Raw genomic sequence first — 22,500 nt, 5'->3', positions numbered from 1 at the left:
AAATGTGCCAAACCTGAAAGACGGCAGAAGAAAGGGGAGCTCTCAAAGTGAATGAGGAAGGATGGGGAGAGAAGGAAGTTATTTCAGATGCTATTCCCAGCCTTCATCAGCATGTGACGCTCACCAGGAGGGTGGAGGAGCGTCGCTCTTTATGCCAATGAGGTCTTGGCAGCCTGTTGGTTGCTTGCCATTGCTACCCTTTGTGTGAGCCAACATGTTGAGGCCTGCGGTATATTAAACATTCAGATCTATAACTTAATGAGCAAACCTTGTCTTGATAACAGACCACCAGTGTTGGGCAGTAATAATATACTTACTGTAATATTATTATTTCACCCAGTAACGAGTAGTGTAAAGTATTACTCTGCCAAAACAGTAATATTATACCATATTAATATGTCATTTCTTTTGTACATATTACTCAGGTTTTGTTGGCTGCATTTTGAAACATTTGATTTAAAAGGTCAAGAAATTTTATATTATTATTATTTAATAATATATTATTTTATATTATTATAGTATTTTATACTATAGCCTGTTTTGCTAATTGGTGACTCTTATTAGTTATAAATATTATTATTGAAAATACATTTTTATTCGGTTCTAAAATTTGGTTCCATTTGTACACTGTCAGAGTTTAGGGGAGACTTTGACATATAACAGTTTGAGAAACACTGGTATAGAGCGAATGCGCATCCATAAAGTGAATGGCAAATCGACGTTGTTTAATGCAATCATATAGGACCTTGCTGTCTGGATGTATGGCCTTCAAGGCCAGAAAGTCGTTTTTTGCCACTCAGTAGGCGTTCCCGCATAACTTGATAATAATATGATGATGATTTCACGTGCATACCCTAGCAGGGGTCAGCAACCTTTTTCAAATGCAGTGCCATGTTTTTATTTTCTAGATAGTCAGTGTGCCATGTCATTGTCAACATAACATTTAATGACAACCCATCAAACATTCAGACATATTTTGATTGCCAGGACAACGTTATAACGATCATTAGAATCAGAGCAATAACCCACCTATCTCCCCGACACCCTTCACATGTCAAAGTTCAGGATTTTAATGAATGTAGAATTACCGTATGTGCAGGATGTAATTTGCTGCAAATTAGGTGACTAAATTGAATTCACCACATTTAAAACAATATTTAATTTCAAAATATAAATACTCTCTCTCACAGTTCTGCCAGTGTGCCAGTGATCAACCTCCCCTGTGCCTAAGGTTGCCTCCCCCTGCCCTACAGGGTACTTACCTTTAGAATGAGTGGTGAGCTGGGTTTGAGTTCCATCATGCCGGTGGGACTCAGCGGTTCGAACACTGGGTCAGGGTAGTAACTGAAGGTCTCGTTGACCACCAGCACAGAGTGCACGTCGTCCATGATGAAGCCCATCTCGTCGGGCCCACTGCCCACCTCAGAGAAACCCTTGTCAGATCCGGCCACAGAGGGCGCCAGACACACCATCACTGTGTTATTGACCACCGTGCAGTTCTAGGGAGAGAGAGTGAGAGAGGGGTTGATAACAAGTTAATGTGTGGTGGGAGAAAGGTAGACGGATGGATAAAAAGAGAGGGCAGAGAAATTACGGTTTAAGATTCAATAATGACAGTTGATAAGGCTGGGCAATTAAACTAGAATATATCGAAACTGATATTTAGACTCAGTATAGGTTAATCGTTGAATCGCAACGAATTGACAAAAACTAATTCCAGTAGATTTTTGGGCAGTACTAACCGCTCCTACATCTGGCTTTGTCTTTATGTATGTATGTACGTACGTTTGTATGTACAATATGTCCCACACTTGACTTATTGGCGCTCAATGAAATGACCACATCAAAAGCACCCCTCACCTCACACTGGGTGTGATTTTTCATAATCAACTGATCGCTTAGTCTGATACTCTGATTAACGCCTTAAACGTGTATTATACTTCATTGTAAACTGATGGCATGGAAAAATAGAGACACAGAGACAGATATATCAACAACAGTGTCCTGTCTTCCCATACAAAGCCGTGATGATAGCCCACATTTAAGTGTTAAAACGGCATGGACAATAATTGCTGCAACTGAGAGTTAAGACAAAGGCGTGCCATGATCGCCGTGTCCTCCCGTGTGATTAAATGTCCCCATAAAGACATAATGAGGAAGAGGCTGGGCTTAATAGCATCAGTGTTGTAATCGCTGTTGATATCATCTCTAAATTCCCCCTGGGCAAGACACTAAACTCACTCACTGGAGAACAAATGAGACGGTAATGACATGGAGATAAACAAGTGAGGTTAGCCACTAGTCACTGATACTAACATGACATGCCAACTGCACCACAAGCAACTAAATGTTTTGTCTTATCTTCCAATACTACTAGCAATACATACTAGCTAGCATGTGCAAACTAGTGTTGATTTTGACAGCAAATTTGTATGTCGTTTTAAAGTATTTGCACACTGCCGCGAAATGCTTCATTTTTTATTTTGGCGGGCCTTAATTGATGGTATCGTAAATGACTTATACTCAGCTGTGGATACATATACAGATGTACGAGCGCAAAACATTTTTGAGCTGGTAGATTCAGAAAGTGTCACTTTTAGTCTTTTAGTTCTACTGGATCTCTTCTCCACTAGTCCCTCACATTTTAGTCTAGCTTTTATTTGTTGATGAAATTGTCAGTATATTTAGTCATAGTTTTAGTCATCATAGATTAGTTTTTAGTTCATTTTCATTTAGTTTTCGTCAGTGAAAAAAGGTAGGCAACGAACATTTTTCGTCATAGTTTTAGTCGACGAAATCAACACTGGTGGAAACGAGATCTAACAGAATGTATGAGGTAACAAATCTCTCTATATATATTGCTGTATTTATTGTAGCGGTACAGAAACGGTGATAAAGCAAGATATTTCTTCCAGGTGAATGGAGGATGGGGAGGGGATTGAGAAAGGTCAGTCAGGCCCCATGGTGCTAGGTGAAGAAGAAGGAAGGGATTTGCTGGGGCCGATTTATTGCTGGTTGACATTTCAAAGGTTAAACTGTTAAAAGGAAACTCAACATCAAAAAACACATAGAAAATAGGCCCTTGGCTGGGTGGTCGACTCGACAGGTCAGGTGAGCTTGCTTGCTTGCATGTGTGTGTGTGCGTGCGTGTGTGTGTGCGTCAGTCATCTGTAAATAATAGCATTTTTATATAGCCTGATGCCAGGTCATTGTTGACTTGGCATCCTATAGTGCAGTGGTTCCCAAAGTTTTTAACTCGAGACCCAAAAGAAAAAGAAAACAGCAGATCTACAAGCTCACACCGCGTCGCAAAGGCTATTTTCACTACTTCTTAAACATTTTGTGTTCTAATTCATGGAATAACTTGGATTTATTTTATTTATTAATTAAATGACTTAGAAAGATCATGGAAATCTTAGCTTTTTGGGGAATGTTTTTTGAAAAGGTTTTGAAATAATAATAATTAAAAACAAAATAACAGAAACCAAAAAACCTAAAAAATGTGTCCGCGACCCACAAATGGGTCTCGACTCACTGTTTGGGAAACTGTATAATGCTGTATAATTTCGATATACAGATTATTGACTTTATTTTATTTTTTAAATGGTTATTCTACTGTAGATTCTTGGTCTACCTACATTTTTTAGACTATTTCTATGCATTTGATGTATTACCTTGTGCTGTCCTTGGTTACTGTAAATCGCTCTGGATTAAGAGCATCTGTTAAATGTGTAAATGGTAAATTATATGTGACACCACCTTCTAGGGATGACGGAGGAAGATGGAGAGAGAGGAGGAGGAGTGTGACTGCGTCTATCATTCCTCCATATCACTCATTACATGTCGTTTTTGTTCAGTAAGTGAACAGCGTAAGCTGGTGGTGTAAGGGTCAGGTACTTACATTGACTGACTTGGCAGTCCCATACTTGGCTCTCATTTTGGGCTCCTTGATCGTTGCCAGATTAGTTCCGATAATCGTCAACATGGTACCTCCACTAAAAAAGAAGAAAAGGAAAAACACATCACTTATAAAATATTCACACCCACACAGAATATATAATCACACATATAAAACGAAACTGTTCAGAAAACCTATTGGCGAGTCTTGCTCTCCATTTGATGATTCACTGTTAATCACCTGGTGTAGCCTTCTGCCTGTGCAGTCATCACTACCAATTTTCAGGTAATGATAGTAATTTTAAGCCACTTGTGCGTAATGTTACAACGCTCGTTTAAACTCTCATGGGAGGTAGGACGGAGGGAAACAGTCGTATGCTGTACTGCAGGGTTCCCCGATTAGTTTTCAACAAGGGCCGAATTATATCTAGGGTACCAAGCCGAGGGCCACAGCATTGCAGGGGGCGACGGTGGTGTTCCCGCTACTCCAGTGACAGTTCAGATATCGTCGTTGTCGGGTGAAAATCTTGTACGTCCAAAAGCGTTCGTTTTGCATTTATCATTTTAAAAATGATTTAAACTAGTGAAAACAGCCGATCTACAGCCGATACACAGACCTGCTGTTTTCACTACTTGTGTGCGACAGCCTTGTTTGATGAAGCAGAGCTTTACCTTGCGAAAGAAAGTACACATTTTGAGATACGGGTTTTCCACTCGACAATGACTATATACTAGTGTTGTTGCTGCTCTTATAACACCATTACTGGGGTTGGTGGGGGCCAGACAGTAGCCCCCTGTGGGCCGCAAATGGCCCGCGGGACGCCTATTGGGGAGCCCTGCTGTACTGTATGTGTTTCCTCAAACGCAGCCTCTGAACCTCAGTGGTTTTCTGAGAGCTAATTAGTGGTGTTTTCCAGCATGAGATGTTATTCAGTGATTGCAGCGAGGGCACCGTTCTGACATGTTGTTCTGTAACCTTTACATCGGTGACCTATTCACATCTATGTAAAGCTGACCCATCGGAACACGGGGAACATGGGTTGGATTCCCCACATGCTGCTTTCATGACAGTCTCTCAGTCACTGAAGACCAGTGGCGGAACGTAACTAAGTACATTTACTCACATACTGTACTGTACTTGCTAATTAAGTACAATAATTAGGTATTATGACTTATTTAAGTTTTTTCAATACTTTGTATTTATCTCCATACAGCTCTAGCAGATCGTATAGCAGAGTATGTTTCAAATAGTCATAAGTATACAATAGGGATTAATTGGTTAATGATCAATAATTATAGTCCAATAAGATACATGATTCTGAAACTGGTATTCTGTGAATCTGCACACTGAGTACTTTTACCTTCGCTACTTTAAGCATATTTTATGCTAATGCTTTTGTGCTTTGACTTAAGAAAGACTTTTACTTTTCTACATTGTGGTAGTTGCTACCTTACTGTAAGTCATGAACTTTTTCCCTCTGGGAAAGACTTGTATCATAATGTGAAGGGTTCAGCAGTTAAACAAGTTGGCATACAAATAAGAACAACGGTAGAGGGAGGGCTGATGCAGTGCCGCAGCAATTCGACATCTGCTGAATCAACAACAGACACGGTGTACGAAAGTTAGCGGTGGAAGTAGGCTAACTGACAACTTCACTGCTGGCTTACATAAACGCAAGCAACAGCACGTCGATTCAGTACTAAAAATGTCCCAGTGGGCAAATGCTGTACACTTGTTCATCTGCCTTCGAGACACAAGAATCCTCTAAAAGAACTCTTAGCAGCTACTAAAGAAAAAAGCACGCCGTCATTAGCGCCGGTATCTCAGCCCGGCAGAGACGTAAACACAAGTCTATCGTGGAAATTAAGGAGGTCCTGCAAGGGCAAAGCACGAGCGTACTTGTGCTTTGCATAGTCTGTGTCTCGTAGCAGGCAGCTAGAAGGGGCTGCCGTTGAGGTCATCCCAGCCAAGGCCCTGAGGGTGAGAGTGGGCCTTAAAGTCTGATTTATATTTTGTCATACAATAGTGTCGTTATCTGAGAATAGCCACTCTAGAAGCTCACAATGTGTCGCAAAGGAGCAATTTAAGCATCGGTCTGCATGGGAGCTGGACAGAGGCAGCTGACAAACAGATGCTGTAGTGGGCGGACAGGGACTCTATGGAAAGACCAAGGCCTTCACAAAAGATCATTTTGATAGACTTTTTACTCAGCAAATACTCAGCACGAGGTAAAATTGTGAGGCACTAAAAATAATCGAAAAAGTTCTCAAGTGTATTATGAACACTATGGCATCAATACTGTACAATTTCTGCATTACTGTGTGTGCGTGCGTGCGTGCGTGCGTGCGTGCGTGCGTGTTGTTAGCCCGATAAACCTTCAACAATCACCTCCTAACATGCACAGCCGGGCACACGAGCAAATCGCGCACAACAGCTCTAGTGTCAGGGTCACCGAGGGGGACGTGGTGGCAAAATGGCTTGGTAAACAGTGGCACAATCAGCCCGCAGCGCCCTACACCTCCTCTGGGAGACCCAAGTGAAAGAGCAAACAGGAGTACCGGCGAGACCATTCCCAACAGACTAAAGCTAACACTATCCTCTTTCTCCTTTTCCTAGACCCCTTCTGCCCTTCACGCGGCTCTCTCCAAATTAGACTTCTCCTCTGCTCACGCCGTAAAAAAAAAAAACAGTGTCAATTTAACTCTGAGAGTGTACAAATGGAACAAAGTGGACCCATTTGGTTCCATTTGTACACACTCAGATTTACAAAAGGATAAATGAATGAGCATTTTACTTTTACATTTGGTTAAATTTGTATGAGAATTTAATTAACACTCTGAATTTTACTGACCAGCAGGCAACCAAATATAAATCCCACATACTGTACCTCCGACCCTAACCTCTAATGTCTAATCCTATAACCTGGATGTTTTCCTATTAGGCACGGTGGAAAGAGCTCAACATTTTTGTTTTGTTTTTTTGACCATGAAAAAGGTCGTTGCGGTGTCTGTTTCTCAAATTGTACTATACTTTTGGGGACATTTTGCAGTCACAAGTATAGTAAAGTATGTGTACACACACACACACACCTATGCCTATGTAGTGTTCAAGAAGTCAGGGTAGATCTACAGATGGACCGCCACCGCGGCTGCGTGTCTGTCAACTGGCAGCAGCCACTGCTTTAGGGGACCTCACTTCCCTGCGTTCCTCCTTTGAAAGGCGCACTTGAAACGTCAACGATAAACAGAATAAAGAATTGCGTGCCTTTGAATTCAACACGTGTCTGGGAAAAAAAGGCAGAGAAGAAGGAGTGTGTTTACTTAGTTTAGCCCCGAGCCTGGGAGCACGCCAGATGAATAATACATTTATGGTCTTCCACCTACACTTCATATTTCAGATTAGTTGGTTGTGCAACCTACTAAACTACAGAAAAGGCATCGACGTATGGCTAGCAGCCACCACAAGTCAGGGGGATTAATAAATAATGAGCATGGGGGCTTCCTCTTAGAACATGTTCTATAGGTGCGCGTCAAGCGGAATTGCAGATCAAACACCTGCTGCGCGTCGACGTACAGTATACATAATGTAGGACACGCCGGTGCATTAGGGCGATAAGTGACAGAGCCCATCCCACCGCACCAACGGCGGCTACTGAAGTCCCCTCACCTGGCAATGCTCCAGTCGGGTTCGATCTTCAGGATGGTGGGGTCGTCGGTGTAGTTGAACTTCACCTCCGGGTTCCTCAGCTCGGCGGCGTTGATGTCGACCATGACCGGAGTGCCCCCTATGGCCACGCCGGCGGGAGTCACACACACTATCTCCTTGCTGCTCCGCCTGCGGGAGCCAGGAGAGGAAAGAGTTAAAACACAGCAGGTCACGTTTGTTTCCCCAATCCCCATTTAAATGCTCGAGTAGTGGAGTCTTGTCAGTCGCCGCGAGTTGGACTAAAAGATGTATATATCAAACACACTATGCAAAAATAAGCAAAACTACGCCACAACAAGGGTTTTATTGGGCCCTAAAATTACGCCCTTGAACGCAGGGAATTATTTTGGGTTAAAACCGGTTGCGGTTAGGTAGCCAAAGTGTATTCCGTCTGATGACTATAACATGGCATAAGTTATTTCCACTCCCGATCGGATCAGAAACCCGAAAATGGTAGTGATCCCAGGCTATGTTAGAGCTGGTTGGAAAGTTTTGGAAACACCTAGATCATTCCACCTTTCCCCTCTGGATGCTGAAGTCTGTGTTTCACTCCGACAGCTGAGGCCCGCACACGGACAAAGAGAACTTTTTCAGCCATTAAATAAGATGGTGAAATATTCATTACAGTCTCTACATCCAGTGTCTTTCAGACTGCCGGGCCGTGGTTTCATCAGCTTGTATCCCAGATTGCTGTGCTTCAAAGCCTCCCCCCTCCACACCCCGAGGCCCCCTTGTCTGTCTGTCTGTCTGTCTGTCTGTCTGTCTGTCTGTCTGTCTGTCTGTCTGTCTGTCTGTCTGTCAGATCAGAGTTGGCGGATCAGGCTGGTCATATCTGTGTGACGTTACAAAGCTGATGTGGTCTGCTGAGAAACTTTAGGCAGCCACCAGAAACTTTACTCTCCACTGCAGTGCCTCAATGCTGTGTCCCCTCCCCTGTCTGACAGAGATGCTGCTGGAAGTGTCTCAGAGAGATATACGAGAGAGAGAGAGAGAGAGAGAGAGAGAGAGAGAGAGAGAGAGAGAGAGAGAGAGGGACACAGAGACGGAGAGAGACAGGGAGAAGCTATATGGAAGCAGTACAATATCAGTGAAGTATGTGCTACGAGTATGTGCTACCGTGCACTCTCGGTTTGTTTATTTTTGTACATGTATGTGTATGTGTGTGCGTGCCTGTAAATTAATGTACACGCATTAGGCCTGGCACAGTTGGTGTGCGGAAATCCCGACACAAGAACACCCGTTTGATCCACACACAAATCCTCTCCATTATCTGCTGCGAAAATGAAATCTGCAGACACGCGGTGAAGAAGCTGATGAAGGAGTGAAAACAAATTCCCACAGAACGACACTTCAGGAGAGAGTGAAGTGAAGTGAGTGAGTGAGTGAGTGAGTGAGTGAGTGAGTGAGTGAGTGAGTGAGTGAGCGAGTGAGCGAGTGAGCGAGTGAGCGAGTGAGTGCAGGGACGTGCAGAGAATGTTAGAGAGGCAGGGGACGAAATCTCTAAAAGATCCTTTTGGTGAAAATATCGAAAATAGCAGACCTCCAAGCTCACAACGCGTCGCAGTCGGTTATTTACGGTGCTTAGTACCACACTGAACTAAGCATAATCAAGTCAATACATGAGATGTGGTGTAAGGCATGGATATCTACACAGAGAGGGCAATTCTTTCAATATAAGATGCTGCATTAAAGTTCAGGAGAGTTTGGACAAGGCAATTATCTTGAATGCTGCCTTCAGGTATGGCATGGAAAGAGAGCATTTGCATTTCTTTCACCATAGTAAAAACTGCATTAATGGTCTGGAGAGGGCACTTAACAGACGGGTAAAAGGGAAGGGGCTCAAGCCCCCTTTGATGTCTATGTGCACGTGCCTGAGTGAGTGAGTGAGTGAGTGTGTGTTTGAGAGAGAGAGAGAGAGAGAGAGAGAGAGAGAGAGAGAGAGAGAGAGAGACTAGGGAAGAACATTGTTGCTCTCTCACTGGTTGTAATTTCAACGGCATCGTCTCCGAGGGCTCAGACTGAGGGGTGGCTTAAGAGAGGGGATGAAGGGAGAGGAGGAGGGTGTGAAGAAAGGAGAGAGAGAGAGAGAGTGGGGGGAGGGAGAGAAAAAAAAGATTTTCTACATTCTGCCAGTGCTGGGTTTCCACGGCAACCACTTCCACAACACCACGGCTGTGGAAGCAGCAGCCTAGTGGAGCCGTGTGCGGATTTTTGACAAGGTTGTTGTTGTACAAAAGAATGCCGAGCGGAGAGGGCAAATTGAAAGAAAGAGAAAGAGTGGGAGAATGAGAGAGACGGGGGTGTAAAGGGAGATAAGGGGATGACTGACTCGGGGTAAATAGGTTTTGATTAAAGCGCCGTGCCCCCACTGAATACAAAGACACATTAAAGAGATGGACTCAACCAGTTCATTACTTTGGCTATAAAGGTTATTGCTGCACTGTGCATGAAAGGCCAGGGCTATTATGTTCACCTTTCGGGATGTGCCAGGATACTTTAAATTGGCCTTTACTTTTGTTCCTTTGATATCACAGAGAGAGAGAGAGAAAAAAAAGAACTTGATATATCCAAGTTTGTTAATTTGATCCATCTTTTGTTGGCCTGGCAGGAAGTCATCAGTGGAAGTTACGGTCACACGCGGGAGCTTTTCATGTAGAGCCAGAGAATCATTATCATGTCACCTTGACCAACGCACCCCGCCTGGAAGTTCCTTTCTGTCAGTTATCTAAACTAAACACAAAATTCCAGTTTATCCTTTTGGAACTCTGAGAGTGCACGTTTAACCAAAATGGAAATAGCCCAAATACAGGTCCATTTGGTTATATTTGTACAGCCTCACGCGTTAAATTAAAATAAATCGATATTTGACTGTGAACTTTCGCACCGTGAGGTGTTCCTGCCATCTGCCAGACGCTATTCATGAGACGATTGAGTCCAGACCCCAGTTCACTGTAGCTCTGCCAGGGGAGACTAAACAGGAACAATAGAACTTTGGTTTGAAGAATACGCGGCATCAACAGATCAAATTGGATCCATGTCTCCTCTTCTAGAAATCTTGGAACAAAATCTCCTCGTCACAGTGATAGTTACGAAAATAATATGGCACATCAAAAGGGATATCCTCTTGTTGTAAAACACTATACTTTGGTTCAACACAAAGAAAATGTCTATTAACAAATGCTGTCCACTCTATATCTTTTCCTTTGAGACATGCACTTAACCAAAAAAACCTGTGACACATTTCACAAAATACCCTTCAGTCATTCACAGAACAACTGTATGAAGAGATTGAAGACACAGGCTCCCATGAGAAATGCTTTACCGTCCTTCACAAAGAAGAGGGATTTCGACAATAGGATTCTGTGGGTCCAAACAACTCGGTGATGACAACATGAGGGGCAAAAACTCAGGAGAGAAATTCTTTAGAGGAGGACTAAAACTCAACAACATATGGAAAAAGGTTCAAGGTTTGGACCATCATTTTGTTTGCTTTTGTTTCAAGTAATGAAAGACTAAATCATATTTTTGAGCTGTAAATATATTTTTGTGTCTTACATAATGGTAAAACATGTAATTACAAGTGAATGAAACGTTATTTTAACAAATCTGTAGGGTAGAGTACTGTATGTTAATACAATAACGAGGTTGGGGGTGATCTCCCTGCTCTAAGGTAAACAGCCCTCCCTTTTGAACTGGGTTGACGGGATGCGGGTTCATATCACGATTAGGGCATGAATCTTACGGCTATCAGCGCTGTCATCTACAGGTTGAAATGTTCACTCTGCCCCTCCCTGTGACCCTGCCTACAAACATGACATCACACTCCACTAGTTATTCGTCATTTTGTCTAGATCAGTGTTTCTCAAACCAAATTCATTTGGTTCCATTTGTAGATTTTGTACACTGTCAGAGTTACAGACTTGCATGGGTCAATTTAGACCCATCTAAAGGAACCCACAGAGTCCACTTTGAGAACCACTGTTCTAGATCAGCTATTTTCGGTCCACAATGCACGTCGATGGAGCATAAACTGGACTGTCAGATTCAGGTATGGTGGATTGGCTCACCGTTCAAAGCGGCAGGGGTGGAGTCCTATCTTCACGGCCACGGCGCTGCCTGCGTTGAGGTGGCTGCCTTCGATGGTGATCCTGGTACCTCCCGACACCGGCCCGTTGGACGGCAGGACGCGGGTGAAGTACGGAGACTGAGAGGGGACACACAGGGAGAGAACGAGGTTGACACGTTGTTGACCAAGGGATATCCTTCGCGATGACAAAAAACAATGAATTACAGTAACACTGCTTACACCAGCTGGGTTCCCATGCAGTCAGTGTCTGAGACAGACTATGACACACAAGTCGTGCACACTAACTAACGTGGACATGCGTCAACGTCTATCTGCGCTTACCACAAAGGTGAAGGCCTTGGGTGATTGGGCCTTGTATTCAGGATGTGCGCAGTCCCTCACACACACTTCAACATAGGCCTCCTGCACTCTATAACCTGTAGCATCGTTCAAGCGACACACGATTCTGTGTGAGAGAGAGAGAGAGAGACAGAGAGAGTGTTTGGTTAAAGATGGGTTTGGTCATCGGTCAAGACAAGATTTAATTGAAATTCAAATCAATGCATAGATTAAAAATGTCAATGTGGCAGGAATATGTTTTTGTGCTCCTATATTCTTTTCACATACTCCTTGGGGGGGAAAAATGGGGGTAGAGCCCTGACATGGAATGTTTTTGTGTGTGTTTTTTTGTGTGGATATTGTAGAACCATAAGCGTCGTCGTTGGCCCTGGGCTCTGACTAGCAAAGTGAAAATCCATTGGAGAAAATGATTGAAGGAGAGGAGGGGTAGTTTGCAGTGGCAGCAAAGCCCGGGGCAAGCGAGCACGCGCGCGCACACACACACACACACACACACACACACACACACACACACACACACACACACACACACACACACACACACACACACACACACACACACACACACACACACACACACACACACACACACACACACACACACACACACACACACACACACACACACACACACACACACACACACACACACACACACACACACACACACACACACACACTCTTCATGTTTCACAAGCTGGAGACACACTTGACTGTTAATTAGCCAGAGCGAATGAATGAGAGTGAGTGAGATTAAGAGTGCAGTAGAAAGAGAGCTGGGTAAAAGTAAGAGCTGGTTGATTAATTGCACAGGCTTGTGTTCCTCGCTCTACCTTCTCTCTCCCTCTCCTCGCCCCTCCCCAGGGGTGTCGCACCAAGTTCTGGGCCCTGGGTACAAGGATTCACTGCGGGCCCCCCATGAATGTTCGTCATAGGGGGAGGTGGGTTTAACCCATTTAGACTGGGAACCCATTATTTTTTGCTGATATACAAGCTCACAGTGCGGCACCGAGTGCCGCACTGTGAGCTTGTAGATCTGCTATTTTTGACAAATCTTGAAAATCTTTGAATATTTCAAATCCCTCTAATGCTTTTTGAAAAACCTACGTTTCTATGTCAGTGGTGCTCAAAGTTTTTCATGTGAAGGACGCAAAAAATGATATGTATTTGGCCATGGACCCCCATCTCAAAATATTTAGTTCCAGAACTTTGAGTTACAAAAGTTCGCATAAAAAATACATATATTCAAAGATTTGCACACATTTTCACGACTTTTCAAAAATAGCTGATCTACAAGGTCGCAGCAGGCTTGTATATCTGCTATTTTTCAATAGCCAAAGTATAAAATATTTAAGGCCCCTCCACCTTGGGCCCTAGTAACTCAGTCCCACTCCCCCCCCCCCCCTCTTGTGACGCCCCAACCCTCCCTCAGTCTCTCTCTCCCTGAAATGAGTTATTAACTCGCTTCCGTCCTCCCTGCAGGTGGCCACGGCAACAGCATCGTTGCTACGGCGATGACATCCGCATTCCTTTCGCCTTTTTTCTTTTCTTTATTTTTCTACTCGCGGGCCTCCTGCTGCGAGCGGTGGCTATGATTAGACACCTGAGCGGCCTCGGCCAATAGGAACGCTGCGTTGACGCAGCATACACAACAACACGCGGCAGCTATATCGAGCTGCGTCATTATACTTTTGACGGCGCCTAACAGTTTTGACACTAAGTTTCAACGAATGGCGAGCCTTTACACTTCTTGCTAACTCATTTGCATAATTGCAATGTAATTAGTCATTGAAACAAAAAGAAAGAAGAAAAAAAACATGGTCAGACTCATTTCTGGGAAACAGATAAAAATGCAATTAAGACAGAGGGCCGTCTTCTGGTGGGTTTCTTGTACAGAAGGTGTATATAAAATGATATCATCCTAGGTGTGACAGTAGAGGTGAGTAATAACCCTGCTGGGAGCCAAGGTGATAGATAGGAAAGCAATGTCAAAGATTGTCACTGACTCACTGTCCATTTTCACTGCAGGAACTCAACCACATCGCTGCACTGTAAAGCATTACAGACAGAACACACCTCAGGAACTGCAGTGCAGTTCTGAGTGCAGTAACAGCACAGTACAGTACAGCAGTGGTTCTCATGCAACCTTTTCAGGCCGCGACCCCCAAATTAATCATATTTTAACTAGGGACCCCCCACCCCGACTAAGAGTTGAGGCATTACATTTTGTATAACACGATTCTATTGTGAAAATAGCAGATCTACATGCTTGATCTGCTATTTTCACAATTTCTGCCTCTAAGCCTCTATTTTCACAATTTCTGCCTCTCGATCGGCTATTTTTACAATCTCTGCCTCTAACATTTGACAATTTGGCCAATGTTTAATTTGTCATACTAGAGGTATTAAAAAGTCCTTAAATTGTCACTTTAGAATTGTGCAGATACCCTCTATAAACTTTAACTTTACGATGGTTTGTTTATTGTTGAGCGAGAAAACAATGTTTCACATTAAGTCAATCATCTGGGGACCCCCCAAAATAATGTGGGGACCCCCCTGGGGGTCCCGACCCACAGGTTGAGAACCACTGCAGTAGGCCTACACTTTAATGTCCTATTTCAGTGGGTTTTCAACCAGCAGTCCTCTAGAGGGTTCCAGGGGGTCCACAGCTAAATGATGGAGAGTTGGCGACCAAATGGACCCTTAATGGACCCCAAATGGACCCTTAAATTGTTGTTAAACACCTGAATTACTCAATTTACAAAAAGACTACACAATTAGAGAATGTAGAAGAATGGGATGAAAATCAGCCATTTTCACAATTTATGAAAGATTATGAAATAAAACAAACTACATTTTCAAAATAGGGACACCAGTCTGCCTGTGGGTTTTAGAAATAGTTAATCACTGAAAAAAGACCAACAAGAGCCTATGATTAAAGCAGTAAGCACATTGGCCCCATTTGGAACAGATCCGTAACTCTGAGAGGGGTTTCATTTGTCTACGACTCCTTGAAATTAAACCGCTTGCAAACCACTGGTCTTGATTATGTTGGTGTTATAGTCAGCAGTTAAGTACTGTACTTAAGTACAATTTTGAGGTATTTGTACTTTACTTGAGTATCTCCAATTTCTAATTGTTTTACTTCTACTCAACAACATCTCGGATGCAAATATTGTACTTTTGCTCCACTACATTTCTTTGAAAACTTTAGTTACTAGTTACTTTGCAGATATGAATTATGATATTACCAGTGTGAGCTTTATGATCTGCCATTTTCAAACGTTTTGTACTTTAAAGGAGTAGTTCACCCCCAAAATTACTTTTTTCTATTGATTACTCACGCCATGGAGACTTGAGTTCAATAATATACATTTTTTTTTTGTATTTGTCGCTTAAGACAAAAAAGGAGGATTATAGTAAATTTACCCAATGCATTTGGGTTCCCATCCGAAATCAATGGGGGTAAATTCATTGTAATCAAATTATTGTCTTAGGAATGCGTCTAAAAACTAAAAAAAATATTATTGAACAAAAGTCTCTATGGCGTGAGTAATCTATAAAAAAGGTCATTTTGGGGGTGAACTACTACTTTAAGTACATTTTGATGCCAACACTTTCATACTTCATTACTCAAGTACATTTTGAATTCCGGACTTTTACTTTCTATATGGTATTTCTATATCGCAGCATTGATACTTTTAAGATGATTCTTAAAGTGACAGCAACCCTTTAGGTGACAGGCCCCCTTTAAGTAAAACATTTGAGTACTTTTTCCACCACTGGTGTAATAGTCAGTCACCAACACCTCCTTTCCTCCGACGGCCGCTGCGGTTGACCTCTGACACGCCGTTGTCAGAGCAGTCACGCCGCCCCCGCCCACCCCGTTAGGGCTCTGACGGGGGGGTCAGAGCGCTGAGGCGGGCGATCCGTCCGCTAATGCCTCCGTATGGCTGACATCACTTCTAATTAGCATGACAGCCTGCCTCTGTGCCAGCCGTGCCCGCCTCCTCCTCACGATGCCATGGCAACCGTCCAACACCGCGATGTGGGGTTGACAGGGTTAAACAATGACCCCCCACCCCACCCCCAAACACACACACACACAACCACACACACACACACACACACACACACACACACACACACACACACACACACACACACACACACACACACCTTCACGGTACCTCCAGGTGTTAATTGCAAGAATGGAATGAAACACGGCTTACAAGGAGAGGTTGTGAAAACACCCACTGACACCCAGCAGTAGCAAAAAAACAAGAATTCAGGTCCGGTAGTGACTAAAACTAAGCCGAGAAATATTCGTCAACTACCTTTTTTAACTCATTGAATGCCCTTTTCAAGATGGCCGCCAAGTACCAGGATGCCACGTTCCTAAATTTCTAGTGCACGGATACATTTTTAGTGCACGGATCGTGCACGCCCATGCACCATATTTGCACCATATGTGTAGTACTTTTCAACAGCTTTCAAACAAAAAAATCCGCTTGGAAATCCGTTCAGGCATTCATGAGATACAAGCCTTCAAAGTCAGAAAAAAACAGCCATTTTTGACATTTTGAAAGATGTGTTTGTTATGGGGCTAAACATGCAATTTCACAATTGCGATCATGCCTAATACATTTGAGGCATTTTTAGATTTTTTTTTTATAAAAAAATGTTTTGAAAAAAATAAAAATAAAAAAATAAAAATTCAAAATGGCTTCCAACTCGGGAAACTCGGGCTGTGGCAGCCTGGGACTACTGTAATAACTCGGGAAACTCGGGCCTTGGCAGTCAATGAGTTAATAGACGGAAACGAAATGAGAACTAAATAAAATATAAGCTATGATGACTAAAACTAAGACGAAATATATTGTGACAATTTCGTCAACAAATAAAAATTAAAATGTTAGGGAGGTACTTAGTGTAGAAGAGATCCAATAGAACTAAAAAGACGAAGTCAATTTCTGTTTGTTTGCACTCGGGTGTTGCACTCTGAAAATAGCCGATCTACAAGCTACAGCTACAGATCTACGAGCTTGTAGATCGGCTATTTTCAGCATGCAACCAAATGTAAAATCAGGTTTTATGGCGGCATCAAGGCACCGCCAAAATAAATTTCAGTCGACTTAATCAACCGTAGATTTAGTCGACTAACATCTTATGACTAAAACTAAACTAGACTAGAACTAAAACATTTCAGATGAAAAAAAAGTAAAAATAGAGACGTGAGGTTTCTGCCCGACAGCAATGCTCTGTAGGCTAGGCACCATAGGGACACATGTCACCGCACGTCTGATGTGTGCAGCGTTAGTTCGAGAGCATTGTGCTCATGATTTGACAAATCAAAAATCTAATTTCCTTGTTGCTGAGGAGAAGGGCAGTAAATACGTTGGGGCGTGTGCACGCTGCAGAGAGACAGCCTAATGGATCATTCATTTACTTTTTCATTTATTTATCTGACAGTAATAAAGATGAAAAGAGAATGCTCGTCAGTACGTCTCCAGCTGTGAGGAGCGGGCCACGGTCGTGTTGTAAACTGGGGCACTCTTGTGTGTAAATCTTAGCTCTTCGACGAAGCGCAGACACCCACTATATCAGGACACATTTAGCAGCTTTGATGCCAGCTTCACACCACACCATGATTTAGGGTAGCCATAAATGTGTTGTTTTGCGAGAACATTAATTATGTGCAGGGCAGGTAGCTTGGCAGCAGGTCTGAACAGGAAACACACATGTGAAGGCGTCATACTGTACTATGACATGTGAAGGTGTCATACATGTGTCATACTATGACACCTTGAGGTGTGTGTGTTTCCATGGAAACACACATGGAACTTTTTGGTTTAGCTTTAATGTCTTTCTGCAGTGGTGTACAGTAACCAAGTACATTTACTTAAGTACTGTACTTAAGTACACTTTTGAGTTATTTGTACTTTACTTGAGTATTTCCAATTTCCAATACTTTTACTTCTACTCCACTACATCTCGGTACATTTATTTGAAAACTTCAGTTACTTTGCAGATATAAATTACAATCTTATAAAACATACATAAACCACTTTAGCCCTATTTTATACCGAGGCTATTTTCAAACATTTTGTACTTTTACTTTTGGTACTTTAAGTAAGTACATTTGGATACCAATACTTTTGTACCTTTACTCAAGTACATTTTGAATTCTGTACTGTTACTTGTAACAAAGTGATTTTACATTGCAGTATTGATACTTTTACTTAAGTATAAAATGTGAGTACTTTTTCCACCACTGTCTTTCTGTACCATGTGCCGTTTATATTTGTGACTAATAAAGTATTCAGTCAATCAAAAAACACTAAAAAAGCTAGGTGAAATGAATTGGAACGGGAAATGGATGTGCCACCTTCTGAAAACCTGGGACTACAGTTTATGCACAGAGGGCGTATTAGCACAACAACAGAGAGCGGGAGGAAAGAGAGAGAGAGCAAGCAAAAGTGTTCAGGAAGAGCGCTCTCGAAAACATTTATGTTATGGAGAAACTAAGAGCTTGAAATAAAAAGTAGAAAAGGAAAAGAAGAAGAGAAACGGAGAGATGCATATTTATGGACAGACTTCACTAGAATATCTCTGCTGGAGCCTGGATGGCTCCTATCCATTTCAAAGGAGCGCAGGGGCAGTGAAAGGAGGAGAATTCACATCAGTGAGACGAACGGAAGAATAGATGGAAACGTGCACCTGCACGCACGCACGCACGCACGCACGCACACACACACACACACACACACACACACACACACACACACACACACACACACACACACACACACACACACACACACACACACACACACACACACACACACACACACACACACACACACACACACACACACACACACACACACACACACACACACAGAAGACAGCCAGATAAGTGAAATGGATGGAGAAATGAATGGACAGATGGACAGTTGGATGGATGGATGGACAGACAGACACCATTATCACTAATGATTTGAATGTCAATGACACCTGTGGTCTAATATTGACCTTAAGAGTTTAACATCAATTCAGTGAGAAAGCAGATGCCTGAATAACAAGCTGCCAACGAGACACAGACAGAGAGAGAGAGAGAGAGAGAGAGAGAGAGAGAGAGAGAGAGAGAGAGAGACGTACTGCTCAGCGCTGATGTACTGGTCCTCCTGGGGGTTGCAGGTCACCTTCCCGATTCGCACGCCATTCTGGATGTCTTTGAAGTGCAGGCCCAGGTTCTCCCCCGTGATGGTCAGCATGGTCCCTCCCTGTCTGGGCCCCGTCTCCGGAGACAGCTGTGGGGAGGAAGGAACCAAGACAGACGTCAGAGAGAGAGAGAGAGAGGGGGGGGGGGATGGGATGGGATGTGGGGTTCAGCCAGGGTTGTTTCTCCGTTCAATTCAAATCCAATGACTGCTCTTCCAATTAACAGGATGAAAAATCCCCGTCGCTCCATTATCCACCCCGACTCAGTCAAAACGCACACTTAACCCTCACCCACCTGTCAAGGCGCCTCCTTAAATCACTCATTTAACCCCGCGACTATTAATCTGCCCAACACAATTACAGCATACGATGACCTCCACCCGGTCTCTTCCCTCTCCGAGGTTCTGGGAAGGTGTGCGGAGGTGCTAATGGCTACCCGAGGCTAGCCAAGGCACTAATCATGGGCCGTTCGTCTCCAGGCCGGGGCTCAGACAATGGCACCCGCGGTCATTAGTCATTACTAGCATGATTAGCGATAGAGCTAATTGGATTAGTGCCATCATGTGTGGGTGCAGGGGAGGGTGGCTGTCATTTGTCCTGGCCTTTCTGTGTGTGTGTGTGTGTGTGTGTGTGTGTGTGTGTGTGTGTGTGTGTGTGTGTGTGTGTGTGTGTGTGTGTGTGTGTGTGTGTGTGTGTGTGAGACACATTGACCTTGGGTGTAAATGAAGGGTCAAGGGTGACATGCTTTTTCATCAAATAAGACACACATATCTTCGTCCTGTGCACACTGTGAGAACATACATAGAAGAGGAATACAATATACAGTACAGTATATATACCGTATACGTACATTATAACTTAAATTAAATGCAGTTATTATTGCAGGGGATAACTCAAACAGAGACAAACATCGATATCACACAATCGTACGCAGACGAGCACAAGAAAAGCAGGCAAACATCTGCTCGCACGTTCCCATACAAACCACCTGGTTTTGTCACAGCAGTAGTAAATCTCCGATGTGTATTTTTCTGATGCTACCACTAGTATACTACTTGCAAGTAGCAGGATGGCTGTGTGTTTATCTAAGCTCTCCACAGACACAGGACAGAACAATCAATCCTGAGATCTCAAGTCCTGTCTCTGTTGGGGGGAGAGACCCACCTCTCAGCTCAGTAGCACAGCATCGAGGCCCACTTATCATGAAAACAGAAGTATGGGCTACTGCAAGGACCAAAGGTAGGCATGCGCACGTGCACGTGACACACACACACACACAGACACATATCATCGTTGTCCAGTGGAAACCTTGTATGTCCAAAACCGTTCGTTTTTATCATTTTAAAAAAATTACTAAACTAGCGAAAACAGCCTATCTACAAGCACACAACGCCTCACTGTTTTCACTACTTTTGTGCGACAGCCTTGTCTGATGAAGCAGGGCTTTACTTCGCGAAAAAATGAAGACATTTGAAACTTGGAGATACAAGGTTTCTGCCCGACAGTGACGATATACTGTACAGAGTACACACACACAAATGTCCACTGTGCAACAGGACCATACAGTATACAGTACCTGAAATGTCACAGTGATATAATTATGGAGCAGCACAGACTAGGCCAGGCTGACATTCAACCTCTCTTTGTCTTCCCGTCTCTCCGCACGTCTCTCTACAACTTCCTCAATACTAACTTCCTACTTCTCTCTCTCTCTCTCTCTCTCTCTCTCCTTTCACGTTTTCTCAATTGCTTTCTGGATTTATCTGTGTGTCTGAAGAGAAAAAGCAAAAGAGGAGGGCTGCATCGTTCTTAGAGCCAGTGAAGGATAAAAGCAGTGTATAAAAGTGCTCTTCGGTTTACAAAAATACAAAATATGGTCAAATAAGATGAAAAAACCAAGGCACTCTTCAGAAAATAGTTTTTAAAAGAGTTAACATAAGCCCTTATGTTAAATCTTTTTTAAATGTTCATCTTTGAACAAAAATGTAAAAACAAGCCAACAATTTCGGTCTCTTTGGCCTTCTTCAGGGCACGCAGAAAGACTTTGGCGGCCATAAAGGCTGAAACTCCGAAATTGTTGGCTTGTTTTTAAATGTTACTCAAAGGTGAACTCACCCTTATGTTAAGCCATTTAAAACTCTGAAGAGGGCATACTGTATGTCTATCTTTATCTCTCTCTGAGAGAGAAAGAGTGCATATTCTTGTTGGAGACAAGAAAGAGCGTCACATACAATCGTCACGTATGGTAATCAAATCTCTCTAGATCTGCACTAGAAGTAACAGCTAATCAAAAACTACTACATCCACTGTGAAACAAACAACACAAACAAAAGGCGTTTTGATAAAAGCCTAAACACTCTCTCTATTCTTCTGTAGACATCGCAGCGCCCAGCGGCCGTTCAACATCCCTCCCACCCCCCATCTGCGACTCGTCCCGTTGTGTCGGAGCCTTTGTGTAAGGCCTATTGTGGTTATTTGAGCAGCCGTGTGGAGATGCTATCTGTTAGTTATAGAGAGGAGAAAGAGGTGTGGGGAAGAGAAAATGATCGAGACGGCGAAGGAAAGACACAGATAGAAAGAGAGAGAGAATGCCAAAGAGATGGAGAGAGAGAGAGAAATAGGGATATGACCACACTGCACAGAGCGGAGGCTCCTAGAGTATTGTTTGTGATGAGAGAACCTTTTCCAAAACGACAAAAGGGGGAGAGAGGAGAAAGTTTGAGTTTCTTAAATGTCCGCAAAAGACTGCATGACGTTTGGAGCATCGTGATCGTCAATTCAAGGAACTGAGTCACAAGACCACTGAAGAACACAGCCAATCACTACAGGTTATGTGTCATGGATCACACTGGATGACTGCGAATCCAGCCTGTGACTGAAGTAGTGTTAAACTAGTAATGGACAGCCTGATGTCTCTATAAAAGAGAAGGCTGGTGACTCCATGTGTTATCAGAGGACACATGTGATTGTCTACACTCCCCAGAGACCAACAGTGGATGTTGGCAGTGACAGGGACCACAGTACACAGGGAAAGGTCACCAATTTCAAATTGGTATTTCCTAGTTTGGGCATGTCCACCACATACAGTACAGTAGGCGAAAACCTTTAAAATAAAGTATAACTTGTAGATAGGCTGTTTTCGACGAGTGGCACAATCATACGATACAGAGAGAGGAATATAGAATAACATTTGTTTTAACTTTAACTCCGCTCCTCCACATTTTTTAGGACTCGGATCTCTTCTTAT

The 22,500-nt window shown here is 43.2% G+C and overlaps 1 protein-coding gene across 1 annotated transcript in view; it reads right to left on the bottom strand.

Annotated features, from left to right (window-relative positions):
- The window catches only part of LOC308287859 (plexin-A1-like), a gene marked incomplete at its 5' end in the record, with an annotated part of 234,475 nt that overhangs the window by 30,988 nt on the left and 180,987 nt on the right, over window positions 1-22,500 (bottom strand). The window contains 6 exons of the mRNA XM_080729172.1: window positions 1,263-1,499; window positions 3,902-3,995; window positions 7,565-7,732; window positions 11,671-11,807; window positions 12,012-12,135; window positions 19,191-19,342. Coding sequence (XP_080585298.1) covers window positions 1,263-1,499; window positions 3,902-3,995; window positions 7,565-7,732; window positions 11,671-11,807; window positions 12,012-12,135; window positions 19,191-19,342 — 912 coding nt within the window. The remainder of the gene's footprint in view (window positions 1-1,262; window positions 1,500-3,901; window positions 3,996-7,564; window positions 7,733-11,670; window positions 11,808-12,011; window positions 12,136-19,190; window positions 19,343-22,500) is intronic.

This window comes from Nannobrachium achirus (assembly GCF_963921795.1).
Source record: "Nannobrachium achirus genome assembly, chromosome: 6".
Classification (NCBI taxonomy): Eukaryota; Metazoa; Chordata; class Actinopteri; order Myctophiformes; family Myctophidae; genus Nannobrachium; species Nannobrachium achirus.
Note: the sequence above shows the minus strand (reverse complement) of the source record. Positions and strands in the feature narration are given on the sequence as shown.